The 21,998-nt window shown below is 61.3% G+C and overlaps 1 protein-coding gene across 7 annotated transcripts in view; it reads left to right on the top strand.

Annotated features, from left to right (window-relative positions):
• Positions 1-21,483, top strand: part of KIAA0930 (KIAA0930 ortholog) — a 36,618-nt gene extending 15,135 nt beyond the window's left edge. For 3 of the 7 annotated variants that reach the window (XM_032345953.1, XM_032345956.1, XM_032345955.1), the window contains 9 exons: positions 4,903-5,054; positions 8,854-8,979; positions 9,144-9,221; positions 9,507-9,608; positions 10,465-10,605; positions 11,145-11,339; positions 14,041-14,203; positions 15,384-15,542; positions 15,805-21,483. In XM_032345953.1, the coding sequence (XP_032201844.1) occupies positions 4,903-5,054; positions 8,854-8,979; positions 9,144-9,221; positions 9,507-9,608; positions 10,465-10,605; positions 11,145-11,339; positions 14,041-14,203; positions 15,384-15,542; positions 15,805-15,845 (1,157 nt within the window). In that variant the 3' untranslated portion in view covers positions 15,846-21,483. Of the gene's footprint in view, positions 1-4,537; positions 4,637-4,749; positions 4,805-4,902; positions 5,055-8,853; positions 8,980-9,143; positions 9,222-9,506; positions 9,609-10,464; positions 10,606-11,144; positions 11,340-14,040; positions 14,204-15,383; positions 15,543-15,804 lie in introns of those variants that run through there. The other 4 variants (XR_004286556.1, XR_004286557.1, XM_032345957.1 and 1 more) reach the window with 4 other exon arrangements.
• Positions 21,484-21,998: the final 515 nt, after the last annotated feature.

The raw sequence follows: 21,998 nt of genomic DNA on the forward strand, positions 1-21,998 counted from the left end.
AGCAGAGCAGTGGTACAGGGCGTCCCCACGAACCCACACGTGGATGGGCCTTGACAAAGGGTGTTCCTGTCGGCCTCTCGCCTGGTCCTCACCGTGGATTCTGGGAGGGTGGGAGGTTAGAGCCATCTCACGGGTGGGGTCCCTGAGATCCAGAGAGGTCGCATGGAGTGGCTGCCTGGCTAGTGCGGGGGTGACTCGGGACCTGACCTCAGGTGTGTGTGACTGCAGATCCGGTTGCTGCTCTGTGCCGCTTGGAGCCTGAATTCTCTCTCGCCCAGTCTCGCCCCTCACTTCGAACTGGGAGCGTCTCTCTGAAGACAGGAGTCCCCACTCTGCCCCCCTCCCTCCCTCTCTCATCAGCCTGTGGACACTGATCAGAGGTTGTACGTTCACGGGAAGAGGAGGTATCCTCGGACTCAGCAATACTGAGAGTCAGAGCAGGAGGAAGTGGAAGCTATTCCCCGTCAGGTTCACAGCCCCGGTCACTCTGGTGTGTGCTGCTGGTGTTCCCTGTGGCCGCAGGTGCACCTGTGCTCTTCTCCGAGAGGGACGGAGATCGGCTTAGCAGATGGAGCGTATCCCCCCAGACCGAGGGGCAGCACAGCGAGCTGTTTTCTTTTCCTCTGTTGGGCTGTTACCTTGCTGGCCCTCATGCACAGTCGTGGGGAAGAGCTTTGTGCCCACGGCTGTTATTTTGTGTTTTTATTTCCCTGCATAAAGTAGTTCGGAGGAGTAGGAGAACGTCCATCTGCTTTTCACAAAGGCGAGGGGGTGTGCGTTCTCCAGCAGCGCACGAGCATCCCCGGGCAGCGCCCTTGCTGGCTTTGCCTCTTACAACTTCGAATCAGCGTTACCAGAGCGTGATTCACGTGAGACAAAGTGCGTCCACGTGGCCACGCGGATGAGGTTCGCCGGCCGTATGGACCCGTGAAGTCACCAGCGTGAGAAACAGAACGCGTGGGGACAACCACTGCTCTGCTTTTTAAAAAAAAGTTTTATGTATTTGAGAGAGAGAGAGCATGAGCAGGGGGAGCAGCAGGCAGAGGGGAAGCAGGCTCCCCGCTGAGCAGAGAGCCCGACGCGGGGCTCGATCCCAGGACCCTGAGATCAGGACGTGAGCCGAAGGCAGAGGCTTAGCCCACTGAGCCACCCAGGCGCTCCATAATGAATTTCTGATTACTTGTGAGATTAGTGTTTTCCCGCATTTTTGTTAACTGGTTACGTTTCCTTTTTGGTATGTTCCCCATTTTTAGGGTCTGTGGGCGTTTCCCTTCAACGCTCGCTGTGGTCGGGGTCCCTCTGTGTCCCAGACGCGGGTCACCGAACCGCGGCTTGCCTCCCCCGGGCTTCACGCTCCCTTTGATTTCAGTGATGCTTCTCTTGGACTAGAGGGCAGTTTGGAATGTTCGGGAAGGCGGCTCTTGACCGCTGTGACTTCTCTTCTGACTTCGAGCGTCCCGGGCGTGGAGGTGGTCTGCGGGCCTGTTCCCCGCGGTGATGCCCACAGCCCCCTTCTGGCCCTTGTCCCTGTGGCTCTTTGCCTCGAACCCCTCTCCCGCCTCACGATGGGCCTTCTTGGCTTCGTGTTAGAGGAAGCTGTGCTGGAGTTGGAGTGTCTTCCCTCTGGGCTCATCAGGCCAGTGCTGAAATCGTGACGTTGAGGATTCTGTCCCCCAATGGACAGCGAGTCTTCAAGCCCCTTAGTGCATTCAGAGCTCCCTGGCACTGGGTCCCCTAACTTGCAGGTACCCTTGCAGCGGGGTGACGGTTGGCCCAGACTGGACACCCTCTCCTCTCCTCTCCCATTACACCTTCTCAGTGCCCGCCGCAGGCCCACCGCCCCACGCAGCTCCCCACGGTGTGACCGTGGAGTCGTGGCCCCAGGCCCCGGAGAGCCCAGCGAGGAGGGCTTCTAAGGCTTCTCCGGGAGATCGTTGTGAAGTCAGGGCCTGTGGCTGATGGAAGGAGGCCCGGGCTCCTGGGAGACGGCCCTAGCGGGGCCACCTCCCAACTGTGCAGCTGGGCTAAGCTGTTCATGCAGCATTTAGGGAGTGCCTGCTGCATGCCTGGCACTTTGCTGGGCTCTGAGATCAAGACAGAGCCCCGACTCCTGGGATGCTCTCCCGCTGTGGGGGACAGACAGCAGACATGGGAACACCAGGGGGGATAAGGTTGCGGCAGCCGTGAAACCAGGTGACGTGACAGGGAGAACACGGGGCACGTCTGGTGTGGGGCCTGGAGAGGTTCTGTGAGGAGGCGACATCGCGGCTCTGAGTGTCGCCGGGACGGGCTGCCGCGGCCGGGGGCCCAGGGCAGGGGAGTGGAAGCCGAGGGGAAGCAGGGACAGAGCACCCGAGGTCAGCGTGCGCTGGAGCCCGGAGACCGGGACGGAGCCGGGTGAGAACTCTGGGTTTTATGCGGAGTGCCCCGGGGAGGCTGCCGGCGGGGCAGGGAGAGGCGTTTAAACAAATGTCCTGTGGCTGTGCTGCGGAGGGTGGGCCGTCGGGGCGGCCGTGCACGTCCCCGCGGAGGTGGCCCTCGCTCCCATACCGGTGGCTGTGAGTGTGGGGAGGAGGACTTGGCGTGCGGCTGCTGGGAGCTTGGTGGGAGCGTTTGTGTGGCCCGGAGAGGGTGGGGGCCTGGGAGGGCGGCTGGGATTTCCCACGAGGAGTCCGCCCTGGCCGTCAGTGTGGTTCAGGCTCCTGGGGCCTGCAGACTGTCGTCGGGACCCCGGTGGGGGAGCTGTGGAGAAGGTGTGCTTAGCTCTGCCAGGCAGGGAAATGGGACCCCCTACTGGCCCCCGCTGGGCGCGGAGGCTAATAGCACAGGGTGCATATGTTGTGCCCCGTCCAGAACGTCCTCCCGAAGCCGGACCCCTCGTCCCTCAGCCCAGGACGCCATCCGTACACTGCGCTCCCAGGGCAGGACCGCTGCTCGCCACGCCGTGGGTCTGGAGCCTCCCAGCCCTTACTCTCACCGAGCTGCCGAGTGGAGCGCGGAACATCTTTCCGGAGCCTGAGCGTGGGGTTGGCCAGGTCCGAGGGCCTCAGTAGTGTCTAATGCTGTGAACTTGAGCACGTCCTGGAACCTACCGAGGATGGGTCTTTTCTGTGCCAGGGCAGGGATGACAGGCGTCGCGACCGTGGAAGGCGAAAGCCTGTGTAGGCCACGTGGCCCGGGCCCACAGGTGGCAGGCGTACTTCTCATCCATGCTGACCGGGCGCCCAGTTACCACCAGGCCACGATGGGGTGACTTCTGTTAGCGCCACGAGAGGGATCACCCACGGAAGGCAGTGCCTGGCCCCAAGGACAGACACTGGTGGCCACCCTCTGTCTCTGTGGCAGACGGAGGGGTTTGAGGTGTGAACCCAGTCCATCACAGCCAGAGACGCTTCTCGGGGGCGTCCCAGGACCCGCAGGGAGGGCGCCTTCGCTCTCCTTTGCAGGGGGTCTGTAGTGGTGGGAGTGAGCGTTGCGGGTCATCAGAGTGTGTGGGAACCGCTACGGAGTGATGCAGGAGGAACGCAGATGGGGGGCGGGGGCTTGATTCCGCCTGGGGCCACCAGGCAGGCGCACTGACCCAGACCCCTGATGGGAAGACCCCCATCTGCCCTCACCCGGGACCCAAGCAGGTCATGGGAATAGGTAGGCTCCAGGCTGTGGGCAGCGGCTGGGCAGGGGGCTCGGGCTGGTTTGCAACCCAGGTTCTCTGGTCACCATGTGGCTGGAGTGAGCACAGTCTGGGGTTTCTGCGAGCGACCCCGCCTTCTAGATCCTGATGGCTGAGCCCCCAGGAGTCTGGTCAGGGGACCTGCCAGTCCTGGTGGGGCCTCTGAACTGCCGGGGGGGGGCGGGGGCACGGGGGAGTCCACCGGGGGTGCTCAGCTTCCCCATCTCTCAGGGTGGAGGTTGGTCCTTCTGGCACCAGAGTACAAGGACTGGGTCACAGTGGTAAAGTACGTTCTGGAGAAGAGAGGAAGAAACCAGCAACAATCTAGCATTTCAATGATAGGAAACGGCTCTGTCGCATGTCCTGAGACTGCATGGGATCTGCCCGGAGAGGCAGGAGGCCCGCGTTGCCTGGGCTTGCTCTGTGCCAGGCGCGGGCCCCGTCTGTGCCGCTTCCCTGGCAGATGTCTGGCAGCCGACATTCACGGGGGGAACCTGGGGACCAGAGAGGCCAAACGGCCTGTCGCGGTCGCTGCAGGCTGTGCGAGGGCAGAAACCCGGGGCTTTCCCACCAGAGCCCAAGAGCCTTTTCTCCTCCTGCGAGAAGGGTGACGACAGAGATCTAGGGATCCTAAAGAAACACTTATTTGTCATAAAAGAAGAGGCTCCGCAAAGATCACGGGAGCACAGATCTGCCTGATGACGGGCTCCGCTGGGCGCGGGGGGGTGGGGGCCTCCCCTGCCGGCCGCCGAGGCTGGTTGGCACAGGGCAGCTGTTCCTTTAAGTCGGGTTCTCCGTGGGAATTGCCGCAGCCTGGGGTGGGGGTGGGGGCTGCTGGCCGAGGGTGGTGCCAGCCTCCGGAGCTCCCTCCAGAGCCCGGCTGTCTGCTCCCAGCCCAGACGCTGTGACGCTGCCTCTCAAAGGGCTTTCCTTCCCCGCCGAAGCTGCTGATTCATGCGCACTGCGGTCGGCTGGGCTGTGGGACCGGGGGGCCGGGGCTCTTGGGCTCTGCTGGGTGGAGGCACTGGGCCTGGCAGGAGGTGTCCTTGAGCCCCTGTCCCCTGGCTGGGAGTGGGGGGAGTCGGGGGGTGGTGATGAGGGAGCAGGGGGCTCTGGACATCACAGACCAGAAGTGTAGGTTGGGGAGGGGAGGAGGGGGAGACAGGGCTTGGCCAAGGTCACGTGCAAGGGCCAGGTTGACTCGTCCTCTCTCTCTTCGCCTCCCTTGGCAGGGTGCTTCAAGGATGACCGCATCGTCTTCTGGACGTGGATGTTCTCTACCTACTTCATGGAGAAATGGGCGCCGCGGCAGGACGACATGCTTTTCTACGTGCGCCGGAAGCTGGCGTACCCAGGCGGTGAGGGCAGCGCGGACGGGAGGAAGGTGAGCGGCCCCCTCCGGCCCCAGCCAGGTGTCCTTGAGGGGTCCGCCCATTGCTGCCCGGGTGGGCTTCCCTGCAGACCTCGAGCAGGTCCCAAGGGGGAAACGCAGTTGACTGAGCACGTCGTGGGAGCCAGGAGCTGTGTGGAGACTGGGGCGGGGCGTAGCATTTCCCGCCGCCCTTCACCAGGACCCTGAGAGGCAGGGATGACATCACTGTTGTCCCTTTGAGGGGACAGATTTAGAGGCGAGGTGGTTTGACCAGCATACTATTAAGTCGATCAACAGGAGAGCAAAGATTTGAACCCAGAGTCTAGGGTCCTCCCTGGCCAGCGGCAGGCTGAGCAGCCTCGAAGATGAGGAGGAGGCCTGGCGGTTCTGAGCCCTCGCCATGCAGCAGACGCCGTGCTCGGCTCTTTCCTTCTCGAAGCTCTTATGTCCTCCCTGCAACCCAGTGAGGCAGGTGGGGAGCCCAGGGACTTGGGGCGAAGGGGCTCGGCTGAGCCGTTTCATCCACCACATTTAAGCGTGTGGAGGAATTAGTAAAACAGCCTTCATGTGTTCCCTTCTGTTTTTCAGAAACGCTACTAGCTTCTAGAATGTGTAAGCACCTTATGTCGAACAGGGGAATGCACTGTTTTCCTTTAATCACAAAAACGGGAGGGTGAGGGAGTCTGGTCTGGAACTCAGAGCCATCGTGGCTCCAAGTCCAGAGCCCTCTGATCCCTGGGCTGCGGCTTGGGAGCTGCAGCCCACATGTCAAGTGTTGGAGCTTGTCCCTGCTTGTCCCTGTTCGCGGAGCTTGACACACAGGGCCTGGGAGTTCTGTGTATGGACAGGCCTGGTGCCTTCTGCAGAGGAGACACAGTGGCTTGCGTGCTGGCCGCCAGAGAGCTGGTCTGGCTGGCTTGTGGGACATGCAGGAAGGCCCAGGGTTGGCCTGGGTCCTGGGGTGTTCACGTGGTATGCCAGCCGCCGGCTGCGGGACCGAGTGTTGTCCCTGGGACCCAGGAGCGCATCATAGAGCCAGTACCAAAGGGTAAATCCAGTGACTGGAAGGGACAGAAATGGTCAGCAGAGGCCACATGGGTGAGGTGAGCCTTCAGGAAGGAAAGAGCTTTCCCAGACGAAGGGACAGTAACCCCAATCGTGGGCCTGAAGCTTGTCAAAGCCCCTTCGTTCGGGTGGCCCGTGCTGGTACCATGTGGCCCCGTGTAGAAAGGTGGGAGCAGAGACAAGGTAGGCTCGGGCCGGATCACGTGGATGCTGGAGGCCATGCCTCGGAGTTCGGGTTGGTCCCTGGAGCTCTGAGCAAGCGAGGACGGGGGACGTGGTCAGAGTCCCGTTTAGCTCCTGCGCGGCAGCCGGAGGAACGACTGAGGTTGGAGCAGAGGCAGGGGAGGGGGCGGGGAGCAAGGGAACGCGGCGGGCGGCACGAAGGCCAGGGGCATAGGCTCCACCAGCAGGCTCTGGTGACTGGATGGGGGCCTGCGGGAAGGCTCCACGTGACAGCCGGGTCGCTGCCATGGGCTCAGGGTAGGTCCAGTGCTGTCAGAGGAGGGCAGGGTTCGGTGTTGGACAGGCTGAGTCCTAGGCGCCTGGGAGCCTAGACGCCAGATTCCGGTGTCTTCTGGTGGTGGGTCTCCTGTCTGACACTCAGCAGAGACTCAGGGACAGAGGCAGGGCTCCAGGACCGATGGCTCCAAGATGGTCCCTGGGGCATGGGAATGTGTGGGAAAAGGAGGGGGACTTGGAGGCGGGATAGTCACAGAGGCCTAGGACAGAGCTCCGAGCTAGCCTGACACTGGAGGGACTAGCAGGAGACCAAGTGGCAGGCCAGGTAGGGGTGCCGGGAGGAAGGGGCGTGACCAGCAGGGAGGCGAGACCTGAGGAGCCAAGTCCGGCAGGACGAGAAGGGGGACAGGCCGATGGACCTGGGACCAGAGGCTGGGGAGGCGTGGGCAGAGCAGCCTCAGCGGTGGGCAGGGACTGCCCCCTGGAAGGGAGGAAGAGAAGGCCGCAGCGGGTGGGACTTGGCGGGGCTCGGTGTTGGAGGAGAGGCCCGTGAGCTGAGCGGCCCTGGACCTGGCCCGGAGCTCCGCCGTCCCTGCTCGCTGTGCCTGCTCTGTCGGGGGGGTGTCGTGGACAGACCAGCTTTTCCAGCTTTGTCTGCCCCGACTTGCCGCTCAGCCTGGCCTGGTATGGGGGCTGGGCAGTTGCTCGGTGAGGTTAAGGTCCTTCCATTGCGCACACCTGGGAGGCCAGGTGTGTGGGGTAGTGTGACCACAGGAGTCTCCTGGCAGAGGGTGGCGAGCCCCTAGGGAGCCTCACTGCCAGAGACACAGACCGTGGGCATGCTGTCCTCCCTCAGCTCAGCCCAGGGACGCAGGCCCCTAGCGCCAGGGCTCACCTGCACAACTGGAACGGGGCCGTTCTGCGCGAGGGCTCGCGGCGAGGGTACAGCCTGCGCCCTTGGCCCCTCGGCATCTGCTGGAGTTCACGTTGTAGACGTTGGGTTTTGTTTGGGTTTTGTGGGGAGCGGGGGGGTTGGTTTTTGTATGTTTTGCAAAATCTTCATCTTTTCCCAAAGGCAGCCTGCTAAGACCAGAGGCTCTAATAAGGATCAGAGACTCAGCCAGACCCTGAATTTTGGTGTGGGGAGAGGCCTCAGCTCTGGTTAGGGATGGTTTTCTCAGCCTTGAGTTCTCCAGGAAGCAGGCGGGAGAAGGGAGAGGCCAGGTGAAGAGGTAGCAAGAGAAGTTCCCTGATCCTAACTGCAGTTTGGGGCTGGGGTCCCCGGACTGTGTGCAGGCTTCCTGGAAGGTTTGGGGGTGTTGAGGTCCGTCGGGGGAACATGGGGCAGTCCAGCTGTTGATATGCGAGAATGTTCCATCAAACACCGCAGTGAGCCATAGGCAGCTGCCCCTCCCTGCAGCACTGGGAGCCCAGGGATGACTCAGACCTGGCCCTGTGCTCGGGGAGCCCGCGTCTCCTGGGGCAGACAGACAGCATCACCAGTGATCAGAGCGCTTAGTGCTGCGGTAGTGGGAGAACAGGGTGGGGGGGTGGTGGGAACAGCCGGGAGCCACACAGAGAAGGCTGTGACACCGGGCCTCAGTGCTGTAGGACAGAGAAAGGGGTCCACGGTGGCCTAAGGACAGTCCCACTGAAGGGACCAACCCGTGGGGTGCTGGTGGGGGCGTGCCAGGCACACACGTGACTCGGCACCTACCCGAGGGGACCCTGTGGTGTCTGTCGTGTTTGGAGGGCAGGGGGTTGGGCAGTGATGTAGGGAGACCCCGCAAGCCCGAAGAGTGCAGGGTGGGCAGGGAAGGACAAACGGGAGACTGGACAAGCCGTTCCCGGCAGCCTCTCTGCCCCCGCCACTCAAAAGAACAGAGCCAGGAGAGCCCAGGGCAGGCGCCTGCGCACTGTGGCCTCTCTGCGGCAAGCCAGGGCCGCCTCCCGCCCCCTCCCCAGCCTGCCGCAGAGCTGGTACCCGGTTGCCATAGCAACCTGCGGGCTTCCTGCACTAGGCCCAGGGTGGTGGTGGTGGGCGGATGGGTGGACGGTCGCCTCCAGGCAGATTGAACAGAAGCCGTGTGGGTGGGACAGGCGGCTGGGATCCCCACGCCGAGCTGCCGGGCTCTAGGGACCACCTCGGAGGCTCCTTCTCAATGGACTTGGGGCCGCACAGCCGGAGATGGAGAAGCCAGGCGGGAGTCCGTGTCTGCCTTAGCGGCTGTCCCGGCAGTAGTCAGGGAGAGGGGGCCCGGACTCATCTGTGCCCTGTGCCCCTCAGCGGGCCGAGGCGGAGCCCGAGGTGGAGGTGGAGGTGTACCGGCGCGACTCCAAGAAGCTGCCGGGCCTTGGAGACCCCGACATTGACTGGGAGGAGAGTGTTTGCCTGAACCTCATCCTGCAGAAGGTACACGGCGTGGTGGGGGCCGGGCTCCGGGGGGAGGGCTGTCTGGTGGGGGCGGGTCTCCAGGGGCACGGCGTGGTGGGGGCCGGGCTCCGGGGGGAGGGCTGTGGCGGGGCTGAGGGACAGCAGACCCCTCCACGCGCGGTGTCCTGCGTGCTCCCTTCCAGCTGGACTACATGGTCACCTGTGCCGTGTGCACGCGCACTGATGGGGGGGACATCCACATCCATAAGAAGAAATCCCAGGTAAGCCCCAGGCCTCCTACCTGGGAGCTCCGCCCAGAAGTGGCAGCCTTGTGGCTGCTTAGCAGTTGGGTGGGGAGCCGACCCCTCCCCCTCCCCCTCCTCCTTCCTTCCCCGCCTGGAGGGGCAGGTCTGACCAAAACTCCGTCCATCAGGCTTCTTGCAAAGCGGTTCCCTCTGGCTTTGACCTGGGTCTGAGCCATGGGACCACAGGGACTTGTCCCTTGAGCGGCTGCGGACCTGGGTACAAGGCAAGGCCTCATCGGTCCTTCAAACCCTCCGTTTCAGCAAGTGTTTGCGTCCCCCAGTAAGCACCCCATGGACAGCAAGGGGGAGGAATCCAAGATCAGCTACCCCAACATCTTCTTCATGATCGACAGCTTCGAGGAGGTGAGCTCCTCGTGCCCAGCCACGTGTCCCCAAGGGCCCTGCTTAGGGCTTCGAGAAGCCGGCCTCCCTCCCGCCTCACAGCCCTGCAGGCCGGCAAAGGCGGTGGGCAGTGGGGGCATCCTGACTCCTGCCCCCTTGGCTCCCGCTGTTCCTGACGCCGGACTGGGGCCGGTGGGATTCACCTCCCTCGGAGCCTGTTTTCTCATCTGTAAAATAAGTGTCGTGATCATGTGTCCATTGGGGTCGAAGATCACACGAGCTCGTGAATGGGAGAACGCGTCATAAACACCTATAAAAAGGGCTGCCCGGGCAGGAGGCGTCATTAGGGTGGCCAGGAAACTCCAAACTGGTGCCTCCACGCTGCGGGATGCTAGGGTGTCAGAGGGGGTGGGGCTGTGGAAGCTTCTGGGCCAAGCTTCTGTGCTCAGGCTGGGAAAACTAGGACTCATGGCAGAAAGTAACTCACCCGGTGCCCTGCCCCTGCCCAGCTCCTGCTCTGCTGCTCTCTGCCACCACCAAGGTCCCCATAGTGGTGCCTGTACTCCCCTAGGGGCGGTCAGGACCCCAGGGAAGACTCAGGAAGAAGGGAGCCCGTGTTTCAGGGTCTCTCCTTGATGGGCTGCTGCCTTGAGGCCCCTCAGGCTCGGGGGACTAAGGGCCGTCCCCAGGCTGGCACGGCCTGTTTGTGGCAGAGCCAAGATTTGAACCGGAGTCCGTGTGACCTTGAAGTTGGGTCCATGCCCCAGGCCCTGGAGCCGTGATGCCGGCGGGTGGGCGGGCGGGCCACAGGAGGTAGAGCCAGGAGCCAGGCTGCGGGCTCCGTGGGGGCAGCTGTCTTCCTTGTGCCCCGTCCCAGGTGTTCAGCGACATGACTGTGGGGGAGGGAGAGATGGTCTGCGTGGAGCTGGTGGCCAGTGACAAAACCAACCTGTTCCAAGGGGTCATCTTTCAGGGCTCCATCCGCTACGAAGCCCTCAAGAAGGTGTACGACAACCGAGTAAGTGTGAGGACGCCCCCCCCCCCCCGGGCCCTCTGTCTTTGCCCAGCTCCTCAGAGCCCCTACGGCCCCCCAGGCCCCTCGTAGGTGGCTCAGGGCCTGCGTTCTGATGTGTCGCTCCTCAGTCTGGGCAGACTGGGTCAGAGGGACAGTGGCCCCACCCTGTGTGCAAACACTCCCAAAACAGAACCTGGCTGGTGGGGCAGGGGTGGAATGCAGGTGGACGGGCCTCTCTCCTGCAGCTGGTCCCCCCAGGGAAGGCGTGGGGGTGGTCTCGGGCTCCCCCAGGGTTGGCTATGTGCCCAGCCTGGCGCTTCGCCTGCTGCAAGGCGTGGGTCGTCGGGTGGTGGGAGGAGCATCTGCCTGACCCCCAAGCATTCCTGCATGACCCTGCCTGCTGGGGGGTCCCCGGCCCCCAGAGGAAAGTGGGTAGCCCTCAGGGGCTGCTCTTTGGGGGATAGTCATCCTCATGACTCCGTGTCCCCAGGAAGAAGCCACCCCTCTGGGCGCTGACTCGGGCCATCTCCCCATGTCTGCAGGTGAGCGTGGCTGCCCGGATGGCACAGAAGATGTCGTTTGGCTTCTACAAGTACAACAACATGGAGTTCGTGCGCATGAAGGGGCCACAGGGCAAGGGCCACGCGGAGATGGCCGTCAGCCGCGTGTCTACTGGGGACACGTCCCCCTGCGGGACTGAAGAGGATTCCAGCCCGGCCTCACCCATGCACGAGCGGGTAAGGGCTGCACAGCTCGGGGAGGGGCCTTCCGTGCCTCGGATCCGCTTCCCAACGCCTCCCTGATCTTTAAAGTCCCCCGGTGAGTAGGTGTCTTCGTCCCACCGTCTGGGGAGCAGGCCGAGATGCAGAGAGGGCAGTGGCTTGCCCAAGGTCACCCAGCAGGTCAGGGCGTGGTCTCTGCCTCCCTGAGCTGCTGTAGCTGGGCCCAGCCAAAGGGACCCCCGGCTGCTCCCGGCCCCTGCCTCACCGGGCCCTGCTGGCCGAGCGTGTGCCCACGACGGGCCTGCCCTGGGGAGTGCCCTGGGATGCTTATGGGCCGGCCTCCCCTCCTGCCCCGTGAGGCTCGGCGGCAAGAGAGCACAGGGTCCGGAGCCGCCCGGCTCTTCCCTCTGCCCGGCCCCCTGTTCACAAGGTGTCGTGCACCTTCAAGTGCTGGGGGTCCCCGCAGCAGCCCCGGGGGTAGACATGGAAACTCGGGCTTGCCGGATGGACTGGTGCCACTGTAGGTCCCACGGCTCTGGTGTGATAGCACCGAGCCCTTGAGCCCGACTCTTTCTAGGACACCGTCCTTCCCCGGGGGTGGGAAGCCGAGGTCAGGGGCAGCTTTGTTTCCCGGGGCCCCAGTGGTGTCAGGGCTAGGGCAGGAGAAAGTCTTGAGCCCCCAGCTGCTCTAGCCTGCTCGGAGCCGCAGGTCTCCGAAGGGACAGGTAGGTGGGGGGTGGAGGTCCGGGGAGCAGCCTTGGCCAGCCCGTCTGCAGGAAGGGACTTCGGGGTGAGACTGTGTGGGCTGGAGTCTGGGCGCTGCCGCTCCAGTGACCTGGGGCAGGTCTCGGCCTGTTTTCTCACCCAGAAACGGGGAGCACTGGTGTTGGGAGGCTCGGGGAGCTGTAACACAGCGGCTGACACGGGTGGGACCCTGGGGTGCTTCCCTAGCCACTGGCTCCCCTTGGCTGTTGACCCGCCGGGGGAAGTGACGGAGGGCATGAGGCGTGCCGCCCTGCTGACGTGCCCGGGACGAGCAAGCGTGTGTTTGCTAGACTTTTCGTTCTGTAAAACTGTTAGCCGAGCCCGTCTCCCGGTCCCACAGCACGTTTCTTCCTCTTCTTTATGTCCTTGCTTGGTTTTTTCTTCTGCAATGACTGTGATTGGAAAGCCGAATAAAAACAACCCGGGCTAGTTCTCGCAGACGTGAGTGAGGGTTCCGGGCGGGGGACCTCCCTCATCTTACGAGTGGAGGTTTTGGATACATTTCTGAGCTGATTTGGGAGAAATGGAGTCTGATTCTACTCCATGGTCCTGAGTTGCCCACCGAGGCCCTGCAGAAACCCTGCGGCCTGAGCTCCAGCGGGGCTGGTTTGGCCGGGTGCCGCCTCCGGCCATGCGTTTGCTGAGCGACAACAGATACGGCACCACAGCTGCTGAGCCTGGCTCTTCCCACACACCAAATGGAAGTGGTACTCGCTCCCTCCCAGGGTGGCCGTTGGGGGTGAAGGCCAAGGTGCCTGGCTCAGGGGAACAAGGAGGCCCAGGGTCAAGGGAGGGGACCTGCCAGGGTCACGCAGCTGCGAGTGGCAGGGCCTGACCTCCTGGGGGCTGCTCAGGCCCCCGCCACCTCTGTGCTTACTGTCCCGTGTCCCCCCTTTCCAGAGGGCCCTTTGTAACCAGCGCACGACAAATGCAGACTCTGTGTGTATTGTGGTTTCTGGTGTTTTGTTTTTTTTCTATCTTTGGAAAACCTTCCCTGGCTTATGGGAGGACCGTCTGGAGCCCAGCGGCCGCCGGGACTTTGGTGGATGTCGGAAGCCGTGACGAGGAGGCTGATGGGGCTTCCTGAAGTCTCAGTCCCAGCTCACCTTGTTCCTCAGATTCTTGTTTGCATGGGGAGGAGGGAGGAGATGGGCCAAGTTCCCTCTGCCTGGAACGCCCTTCCCCCCCTTCTTCACCTGGCGAACTCCTACTCGTCCTTCAAGACCCATCTCGAGCAGCGTCTCCTCCAGGAAGCCTTTCCTGATTTCCCAGGCTGTGGACCCCTTTTGCTCGGTGCTCCCCTGTATCCTGTGCTTCCCTTTCTCTGTCTAAGCAAGCAGCCTTCAGTTTGTGGTTGTCACTTTCCGAGTCTATCATCTCTCACCAGACTGTGAGCTCCTTGAGGGCAGGGAGCAGTGTTGTGTGCCTGTCTGTCTCCTGTGCTGCCCCCGCCTGACCCTGCGTGGCTGTGCAGAACGTTTGCTCAACAGTGTGGTTACACGACCAGGGGATGGAAGCCTGGGCCGCTCTGCCTTTGCCCTCCATGAGAGGGCTCTGGGGCGGAGAGGGATGGGGTGGGGGCATCTTAGCCAAGGGGAAGGAATTGGGGTGAAGAGTATGGCCTTAGGAGGCAGAAGACCTGGGCTGAATCCTGGTTTTGCCCCTGTCCTGTTGGGTGACCTTGGGCAGGTCAAGGCCACTGTCCCACCTTCATTTCCTCGCTGGTTGGACGGGCTTCCTACCAATTCCCGTCTGGTGGATCAGCGGGAGGCTTCCGTGGGAGGGCTTGAGCGGCATCAGCAGCTGGTCTGGCTTCGGGCCGGCCGGCGTTGGGGGCCCGCGGAGGGCAGCTGGCTCGTGCTCAGCCCAGGAGGCTGGCCCGCCGGCTGGTGGTGTCAGGGGCCCCAGCGCTGGTCGGGCTGCACCAGTGACTATGGCTCTTTGTCTCCAGGTGACCTCCTTCAGCACGCCCCCCACCCCGGAGCGGAACAACCGGCCCGCTTTCTTCTCCCCGTCCCTCAAGAGGAAGGTGCCCCGGAACCGGATCGCGGAGATGAAGAAGTCGCACTCGGCCAACGACAGTGAGGAGCTCTTCCGCGAGGACAACGGCGGGGGTGAGCGCCTTGCTCAGGACCAGGGGCCTTCTGCGGCCCTCCCGGGCCCTCTGGGTTCACCCGTGTGTTCACGTCTTGGGGGCTGTGGGTGCCAGGGGCCCCTCAGGGCTGGGGATGGAGCTGCAGACGGACAGACAGAAATCCCTGCCTCGAGGAGCTCCCAGTCTGGGGTCAGAATAGGAGGCAAGGACAGGAGGCTTGAGACTTTCCCTGATGTTGATGGACTGCTCCACACAGAGGGTTCTAGAAGCCGGTGCCCAGTGAGGTGAGCTCTCGGGCCCATGCCTGCCTTCGTGCCGTCAGCCTCCTGTTCTGGGTCCTCCTCAGGGCCCTCCCTCCCTCCAGGACGTGCCTCGGGGCATCCCCGAGGCTCTCCTCCGGGCTCCCCCACCCTCTGGTGGCCTCCAGAGCATCTCTGCCTGAAGCCCGTGGGGGTCCCTGCAACCCATGAGCCAGAGAGAGTGGGGGTCACTCTCATCTAAGCAGCAGGAAGCCACCAGAGGGTTTAGGCAGGGTAGTGACAGGATCAGATTAGCTACTGAAATACTGCTCAGCCGTCCCTGTGGAGAAGGACTGTAGGGGGGCAGGCTGCCGCCAGAGACAAGGCGTGGCACCCCACGTGTGTGCTGGGGGCTGAGGGGGTGGCCGACAGCACAGGGGGGCCCTGGCCAGAGCTGGGGCTGTGACCTTGAACGGAAGAGACACTGGTCCTTATTCGGAGCACTGGGGCCGAGACAGACGCCCTGGCCTTGACCTGCTCTAGTGTGCACTTGGGCAAGTGCCGTCCCCACCTCGGCTCCTTTCCCAATGAGTAGGGAAGGGCTGATGACCACCCAGCCTGCCTCCCTGGGTGACCCAGAGGATGGCTCCTCCCAGCCCTGCCCTGGGCACTGCAGACTGGTGGTACCGTGTTGCAGTGACAGACGGGGTCACAGGGAAGCAGAGAAATGACACAGGCGACAAGCCAGAACCCACACGAGAGCCTCTCCAGGGCAGGGGAGGGGAGGGGAGGGCTGGATAGGGATGGGGGAGTCGGGGTCCCAGGCCAGGGCTGCAGCTCTGGGGCGGGTGTGGGCCGTGGAGGGGCTGGTGGCAGAGGTGGTTCCTGGGGTGGGAGGTGCTCTCCTGGTCCTGCGGGGGGGCCTGCGGCCTGGCCCTGACACGGCCCTCCCCCCACCAGCTGATCTGCATAATGCCACCAACCTCCGGTCTCGGTCCCTGTCCGGCACGGGGCGGTCCCTGGTTGGGTCCTGGCTGAAGCTGAACAGAGCGGATGGCAATTTCCTTCTCTATGCACATCTGACCTACGTCACGTTGCCACTGCATCGGATTTTAACAGGTAGCATGGGCTGCAGCAGAAAGCCATCGCTCTCTGGGGCAGGGGGTGGAGGGGTGTCGGTAACCCTGACCCCCCGTTTCAAGTCTGGGACCCGCCAGTGCGTGTCTGCGTCGGGTCCCTCCCGTCCCCCCTTGAGTGGCTGCAGAGCCCTGGGGCGGGGGTGGTGTGACTGGCTTGGGGGGAGGTGAGGCGGAGCTCTGGGGGCCTCACTGACCGGGACCCACACTTCCTTGTCTTGTCCCCCCGCCTCCCGCCATCATAGACATCCTGGAAGTTCGGCAGAAGCCCATCCTGATGACCTAGCCGTGTGCAGAGCCTGCGCAGAGCCCCCCAGCCCTGCCCGGCCCTGGGGGTGCTGCCAAGTGCCTACCTGTCCACCGCCACCGGGGTCTTCTGTGACAGCCCAGCGCCGGAGCCGGAGCCAGGCGGGGCCGCTCGCCTCCTGGGGCCAGGGCCGACTCCACGAACACCAGCCCAAACTGAAGTGCCTCTTTCTCCCCTGCCGGCTCGGCTCCTGCACCACCCCCGTGCCCGCCTGCCCGCCCGCCCCCCTCCATCCCCGGTCCATCTCTGCAGCACCCTCTGCACCCCGAGAGGCCCAGAGATGCCAAGAGGCTGTGAGAGAGCAGAGGAGCGGCCGGCGGCCAGAGCGTGTCCGGACCGACCGACCCGACGTCTGCGCGCAGACCGCTGGTGGACAGGCCCCCGAGTGTCCGCGCCTCCCCGAGAACTGGCTCACGGTTCCGTCCTGCTGTACCCATGAACTTCCGCGTCCGAGTTAGGCCCGACTTGTCCGCCCTCCCTTGTTTACCGCTTGGTTACACATGGGTGGCCTCGGGGAGCCGGGGCACGCAGCTGTCTGAGGGTTTTGCCCTGGGCTGGGAATACCTCACCCCACGCCCGGTTCCAGAAAGGCCCCAATCCTGCCAGAATGGCCTTTGCTTCCAGCCAAAGAGCACCACCAACACACACACCTCCGCCTTGGAGACATCCCGCTCTGCGCCGCGGCTGGCGTGACCCACAGAATCGGGACTCTGAGAGCAGGTGGGACAGCCTGGTGGTCAGACAGGAGAGGAGGGTTGGGGGCGGGGGCCGGCCTCCTCCCAGGAAGGTTCTAGGCAGAACCTCCGTCCTCGGGGGGCCGGGGAGGGGATAGGCTGTTTTCCTGGAGCTTGCTTTGGCAGAGTGCGCTGGTCCCGTTTCTCAGACCGGCTCACTGAGGCAAAGAGGACTTGACCTCCAGGCGGCTGGCCCAGTGGGTTTGCGCGAGCGGCCTTGTTGGGGCCGGAGGGATTCCCACCTGTGATGGATGACACGCTGTGCTCTTCTCAACACCACGAGCCCTCTCGAGCGGAAGCGTTCCCCTGCCCCACTGGGAATAAACTGTCAGCTGGGTCTCTGTTGCGATGTTGTTTTGTTTGGAGTCCCCAGAAGTATCGGAGGGTTTGCTGTGTGCACGGAGACCCTCTCTGCGGGGAGGAGTGGTTGGAGGGCTCCTCCTCCCACTGCTCTATTCTGCGCGCTCTGAGGGTTTGCGCTGGGCTCCGGGAACAGGGGCTACCTTGGGGCTTTTGCTAGATTTTATACGCTGTTATTAAAGCAAGCTGTTGCATTTCATTCTGCCTCAGTTGGCCCACCTGTAAAATGGGGCTGATACCACCTACCTCATGAAGCGTCCAGGGTTCTGGTGCACGACTGGGTCAGGCAGCCTCTTGCAGAGCTTGGGTCCGGGCAGACTCTCGGACTCTCAGATGCTTCCCCCAGCCGTCCTCTGTGTGGTGGGGCTGGGCTGGAACATTCTCGTCTTCTGTGGCAGTGCCCAGCCCCCGCTTAGCCGAATCCCAGCTGTCTGCACAATTTTACGTTCCAGAGTGGTGTTTCAGGACAGCACAGAGTCGGGCCTCTCCGCCACGTGCTGGGGCAGAGCCTCTGATCCCTGAGCACGGCCCCAAGTTCCAGAAGTGTTCTCCAGGGGAGCCAAATGCTGCCGCCACGTTTGTGTCCAGGGAGGCTAAGATACAGCTTCAGGAATTCTCTCTCCCTGGTCGTCCGGGGTCTGAAGACTCTGGAATTCAGGTCTTGGGGGAAATACAGCCCCGGTGTATCTTCCACGGAAGGATGAGGTAGTCAAACAGACGCAGGAAGATGGCGGCCCTCCCTCTGCTCTCAGGGTCCCCCCACTGGAACCAAACCCTGAGGCTCAGCCACCCACTGCTGGCGGAGCCGTGGGCACATCCGATGCCCCCTCTGTAAAGTGACAGATGCACATCACAGGTCACCTGAGGGCCATTTGCAGTAATGCGCACAAGGGCTTTGCTGGTCGTAGAAATGGGCGCCACAGTGGCGTTCCAGAGATGACCCCTCGTTTGTAATGTGCCAACGGCGTACACGGCGGCTTGGCTGTTTCCGCTCCCACACCGGGGCATCGCTCACACACACGGGCTCGGTCGTCATCCCCAGCCTCAGGCCCGGCCAACGGCCCACCCAGGCGTCCGCGACACCGCTGCCCTGCGACAGACGGGAGCGTGTGGGCGGCAGCGTCCGCCCTCCACCCTTTCCCTCTTCCGGAGGTTACGTCTGAAACTGAATTTTAATCACGCTTTTTTGAGAGGCACTTGGTCACTAGGCAGTAAGCTGTCACCCTGAGGTTCTTTTCAAAGTGACAAAGGACATCAGTGACAGAGTAAGAGATGACAAGTGATGGGGCCAAGCCCAGCCCCCCAGTGTCCTGGCGTGTCCGGCTGTCACTTCTTGTAAGGCCATCTTTCATGTTTCTGGAAACACGCCTGTCTCTTGTGTAACGCGGGGATGACCAGAGCACGTGCACATTTCTCCAGTGGGAACTGGAATCAAAGTGTGGTTTTCCTGTGAAGGCACCGCGGTGTCACTTTTTAGGACACGAATAAGAGAGCAAGCTCTCCTTTCATAAGAAATGTCACGGTCCTGGCCTCTGATGGGCGGCCTGTGGCCTCTCGACCCCCTTCCAGTGCCCGCGGGCCGAGGGGGCATTCGGTCTCGCACGCTGATGTCTTCCAGGAGCTTCCAGTTGCTGGTAGAAATAGCCGAGGCTCAGCATCTCAGAAAAATCTTATTTAAAATGTAAGCGACAGGGAAGTCATCCACAGAGAACAAAATCTTCCAGAGCCCGGTCGCCTTGCGGATGGCTAGATTTTCCGACGAGTCCCGGTCCCGGGAACGTGGACTCTTCAAGGACGGCGCGCACGTGAACTGGTCAGGTTCCTGTCCTCCGCGGAGCCCTGGCCACTCGCGACGCGACACCAGCCCGGTGGGACTGCTCTTCCAAGGATCCAGCTAGGAGGAGACTGGGAGCCGCTGCTGCTGTTGGAAGCACAGACCGTCTAGACAGCAGAATCGAAAAGTGAAATAAAAACTTGCTTTTTCCTCATCAGAAGACATTCCCGAAGGCAGGCCCCCCGTGCGGTTGGCAAATTCTAGTGACTTGGCTTGAAGAACACATCGGATGCTGTCCCAACAGGGAGGCTCGAAGTCGTTGGCCGAGAACCTTCAAAGATGTCACATGTGCAAAAGCTGCCAGCGTTGCCGGGAGCCTCAAGAGGTCTCTGGCAAGTGACTGCGCTAGAACCGGGTTTCCTATCTGGTCTCGAACATCGAGCGGCTGTTGGCGTGATGGGGATTCTTCTCACCTTTGGATCAGAAAGCAGGTTTCTCTTAAAACACATCAGGCTCCGGGAGGGCAGCAAGCCCGTGCCGGCTGCCACCAGGCCCCCTGAGCAGGAGCGGAAGCGGGAGGCCCTCCAGGGTCCCATGGCCAGGGTGCCACGCGGCCTCTGGGGGGCTTGAGCCCTCAGGCGGTTTGGGGGGTGGTGCACGCGAGGCTGCTCCCCTCTGCTCCTTTCCACTGGCTGATGTGGTGCGGACGTGGTCCTCGGTGGGAGGAGAAATCCTCTGATCCTTTCTCTGAGCCGGTCTCGAATGGTCTGGAGAACCAGGACACCCGCCCGCAGAAGCCAAGTCACCCGGACACCAAGAGGCCCGGCCGGCCGTGGGTTCAGACCCCCACAGTGGGGAGAGTTTGTGTTTACAGTTTTTCTACCATCCCCAAGACAAGAAGGCACCTTGATTTTTCGCAGCCCGGAGCTCAGGAGACCAGAGGTCACGGCCGAGCGGCTGGGGGCATTCCGTTTTTCTCAAAGGCCGGGCGGGTTAGGTGTTCACAGCGTGCACTCACGGTTCCCAAGCAAACTCTCTCCCTGTGAGAAGAATCAAAACCTGCAAAGAAAACCTGGGGCAATTTTTCACAACTTTGAGGCTTAACTAAAATGATTTCTACAAAATATATTTTGGCAAAAGCACCAGAATGGTGTAATCAAACATGTTAGGATCTCGTGGTCAGGGGTATTTCCATGAACAAGCAGCTTCCCGGTTCACCATCTTCCGCGTACAGAAACCATCTCTGGGCAGCATTTGGTTGGCTGTGAGCTGTTAAGTTTTTGCATTTCTGTTCAAAGTTGATTTGCATGTTGGATATTAAATTTGTTTTTCCTCAGTGTTTTCCTCTGATGAATCTGTACTTGGTTATTTTTTCTTTCTTTAACGGGTATTTCAGATCAAATACAGACGTTACGGCAATGCATAAACTTAGTGACTGAACCTTAATTTGCCCCCAAAGATTTCTTCTTCGAGCGTTTTTGGAGCTTTCACAGGAGTTCCTTTCTAGAAATGCTGGAGATGGACAGAAACCAGCCCGGGCCGTGGCTCCGGCCACGCTGGGTCAGCCACAGGGTCAGGGCGCCCTCGGACAGGGTTTGGTTCCAGGTACTATTTGCAAAATCCAAACACAAGATACGCGTTTCAAGTTTCGCTCCCAGTCCCCACAGAGCAGTAGCTTTTTCTGGAGTACCTCTTACAAAGGTCTCATGCATGGTAGAATGCCTAGGATCAGAGTCAGGAGTCCCTCCCAACAGGCTCCCTGGGCTGCGGGGAGAGTTTCCGGGGGCAGGCGCGCTGTTGCACATTTCTGGAGCTGACTCCGCCTACCAGAGGCTGACAGAGGCTCGGCGGCAGTGGGCTCACTCGCCCCGGGAGCAGACAAACTCTAAGTTGTGTCTCAGGTGGTGGGCAGGCGTCAGGCCTCCGCCACGGCGGGAAGTTACATGAGAGGAAGTGAGAGCACAGAAGGGGGGTCTGAGAGGAACATGTACACAAATCTAGAAACACAGTGCGAACCATCACATCGAGGTTGTCTCTTGCAAACATCCGTTGCGGTAGAAACATCCAAACCGGGAGAATTTTCTGAGGCAGCTTCACCAAGGGCAGATTGCCTGAGCGGTCATCAAGCAGGCAGTCTGGTAGTGAAACTTTTAAAAGACAATGTCTTTGTTGCCATCCAGGTCAAACCCCCTTCTCATTGAAGAGGTAGGAGGAGGCCCCTTTAAAACAGTCGCCTGAAAACTATTTAACAGCTCTTCTTGGAGAAAGCTGCACCAGAACCCCGTCCTAGGGGCTGCCTCCTCCTCGAGGCTAATGCTGCTGTCTGAGTCCTTCTAGCCCGTCCTCGAGGAACGTCCAGGAACTACCATCATGGCCTAGCTTTAGAAATACATGTTGGCTGGAAGAGAAAACCTTTGGGAATTTTCTGTAGGGAGGAGGGGAAAATGTAAAATAAATTAATCCATGCACAATCCTAGTTCATTGTATATATACATGCTGAACGGATAAGCCTGCTGTGCTTCGTGATTGTTAAAATGAGGGGAACAACTGGGAAACTTATGTGCGAAGGGAGGATGTTTGTTTTGGGGGATGACAAAACAAAAGACTTCCTTTCTTATGCTCACAGCTGACTTGGCCTCTACCTAAGCCAACAGGTTTGACAAGATTATTTCTTTTCCTATGTGTGGATTAAGGGTCTTTCATCTTGGAATCTGACTTTAATAAAACAATTAGATTGCTCAGTTTGAAAGAACCATGGCTTTTAGTGAACTTTAATATTTCAAATAAACAATTTTGTTCTGAAGATTTGAGACCATTCTGGAAGCCAGTCAAGTTTAGTCCTTTAATGGGCACACACGCACACCTTCGAGTGGCACACTGGGCGTAGTCCGTGTGGGTCTGTGGCTCCCCCGGGCACGTGGGACTCAGGCCTGGGTTTTCCCAGCCTTACCTCCTCCCTTCCTGGGTGCAGAGGTGGAGGTGAGACATGTGCTGAGGCTGGCACAGTTGTCCCCCACTCCTGGGATGTGCCAGAAGGGCATCACAGCAGAGCAGGGACGTAGCCTGTGAGGGGTGGGGCCGTTCTCAGACTTGAGCCTGTGTCAGAACCGTCTGTTGAAACTCATTCACCCACAAATGAACATATTCCGAAATTAATGGTGATCTTTGCCCAGTTCTGTGACTATACTAACAAGGACTGAACCCTACACTTTAAAAGTGTGAATTTCCCAATAAAAAACAAAACAAAAACCACGCTGTTCTTCC

The sequence above is a fragment of the Mustela erminea genome, chromosome 6 (assembly GCF_009829155.1).
Source record: "Mustela erminea isolate mMusErm1 chromosome 6, mMusErm1.Pri, whole genome shotgun sequence".
NCBI lineage: Eukaryota > Metazoa > Chordata > Mammalia > Carnivora > Mustelidae > Mustela > Mustela erminea.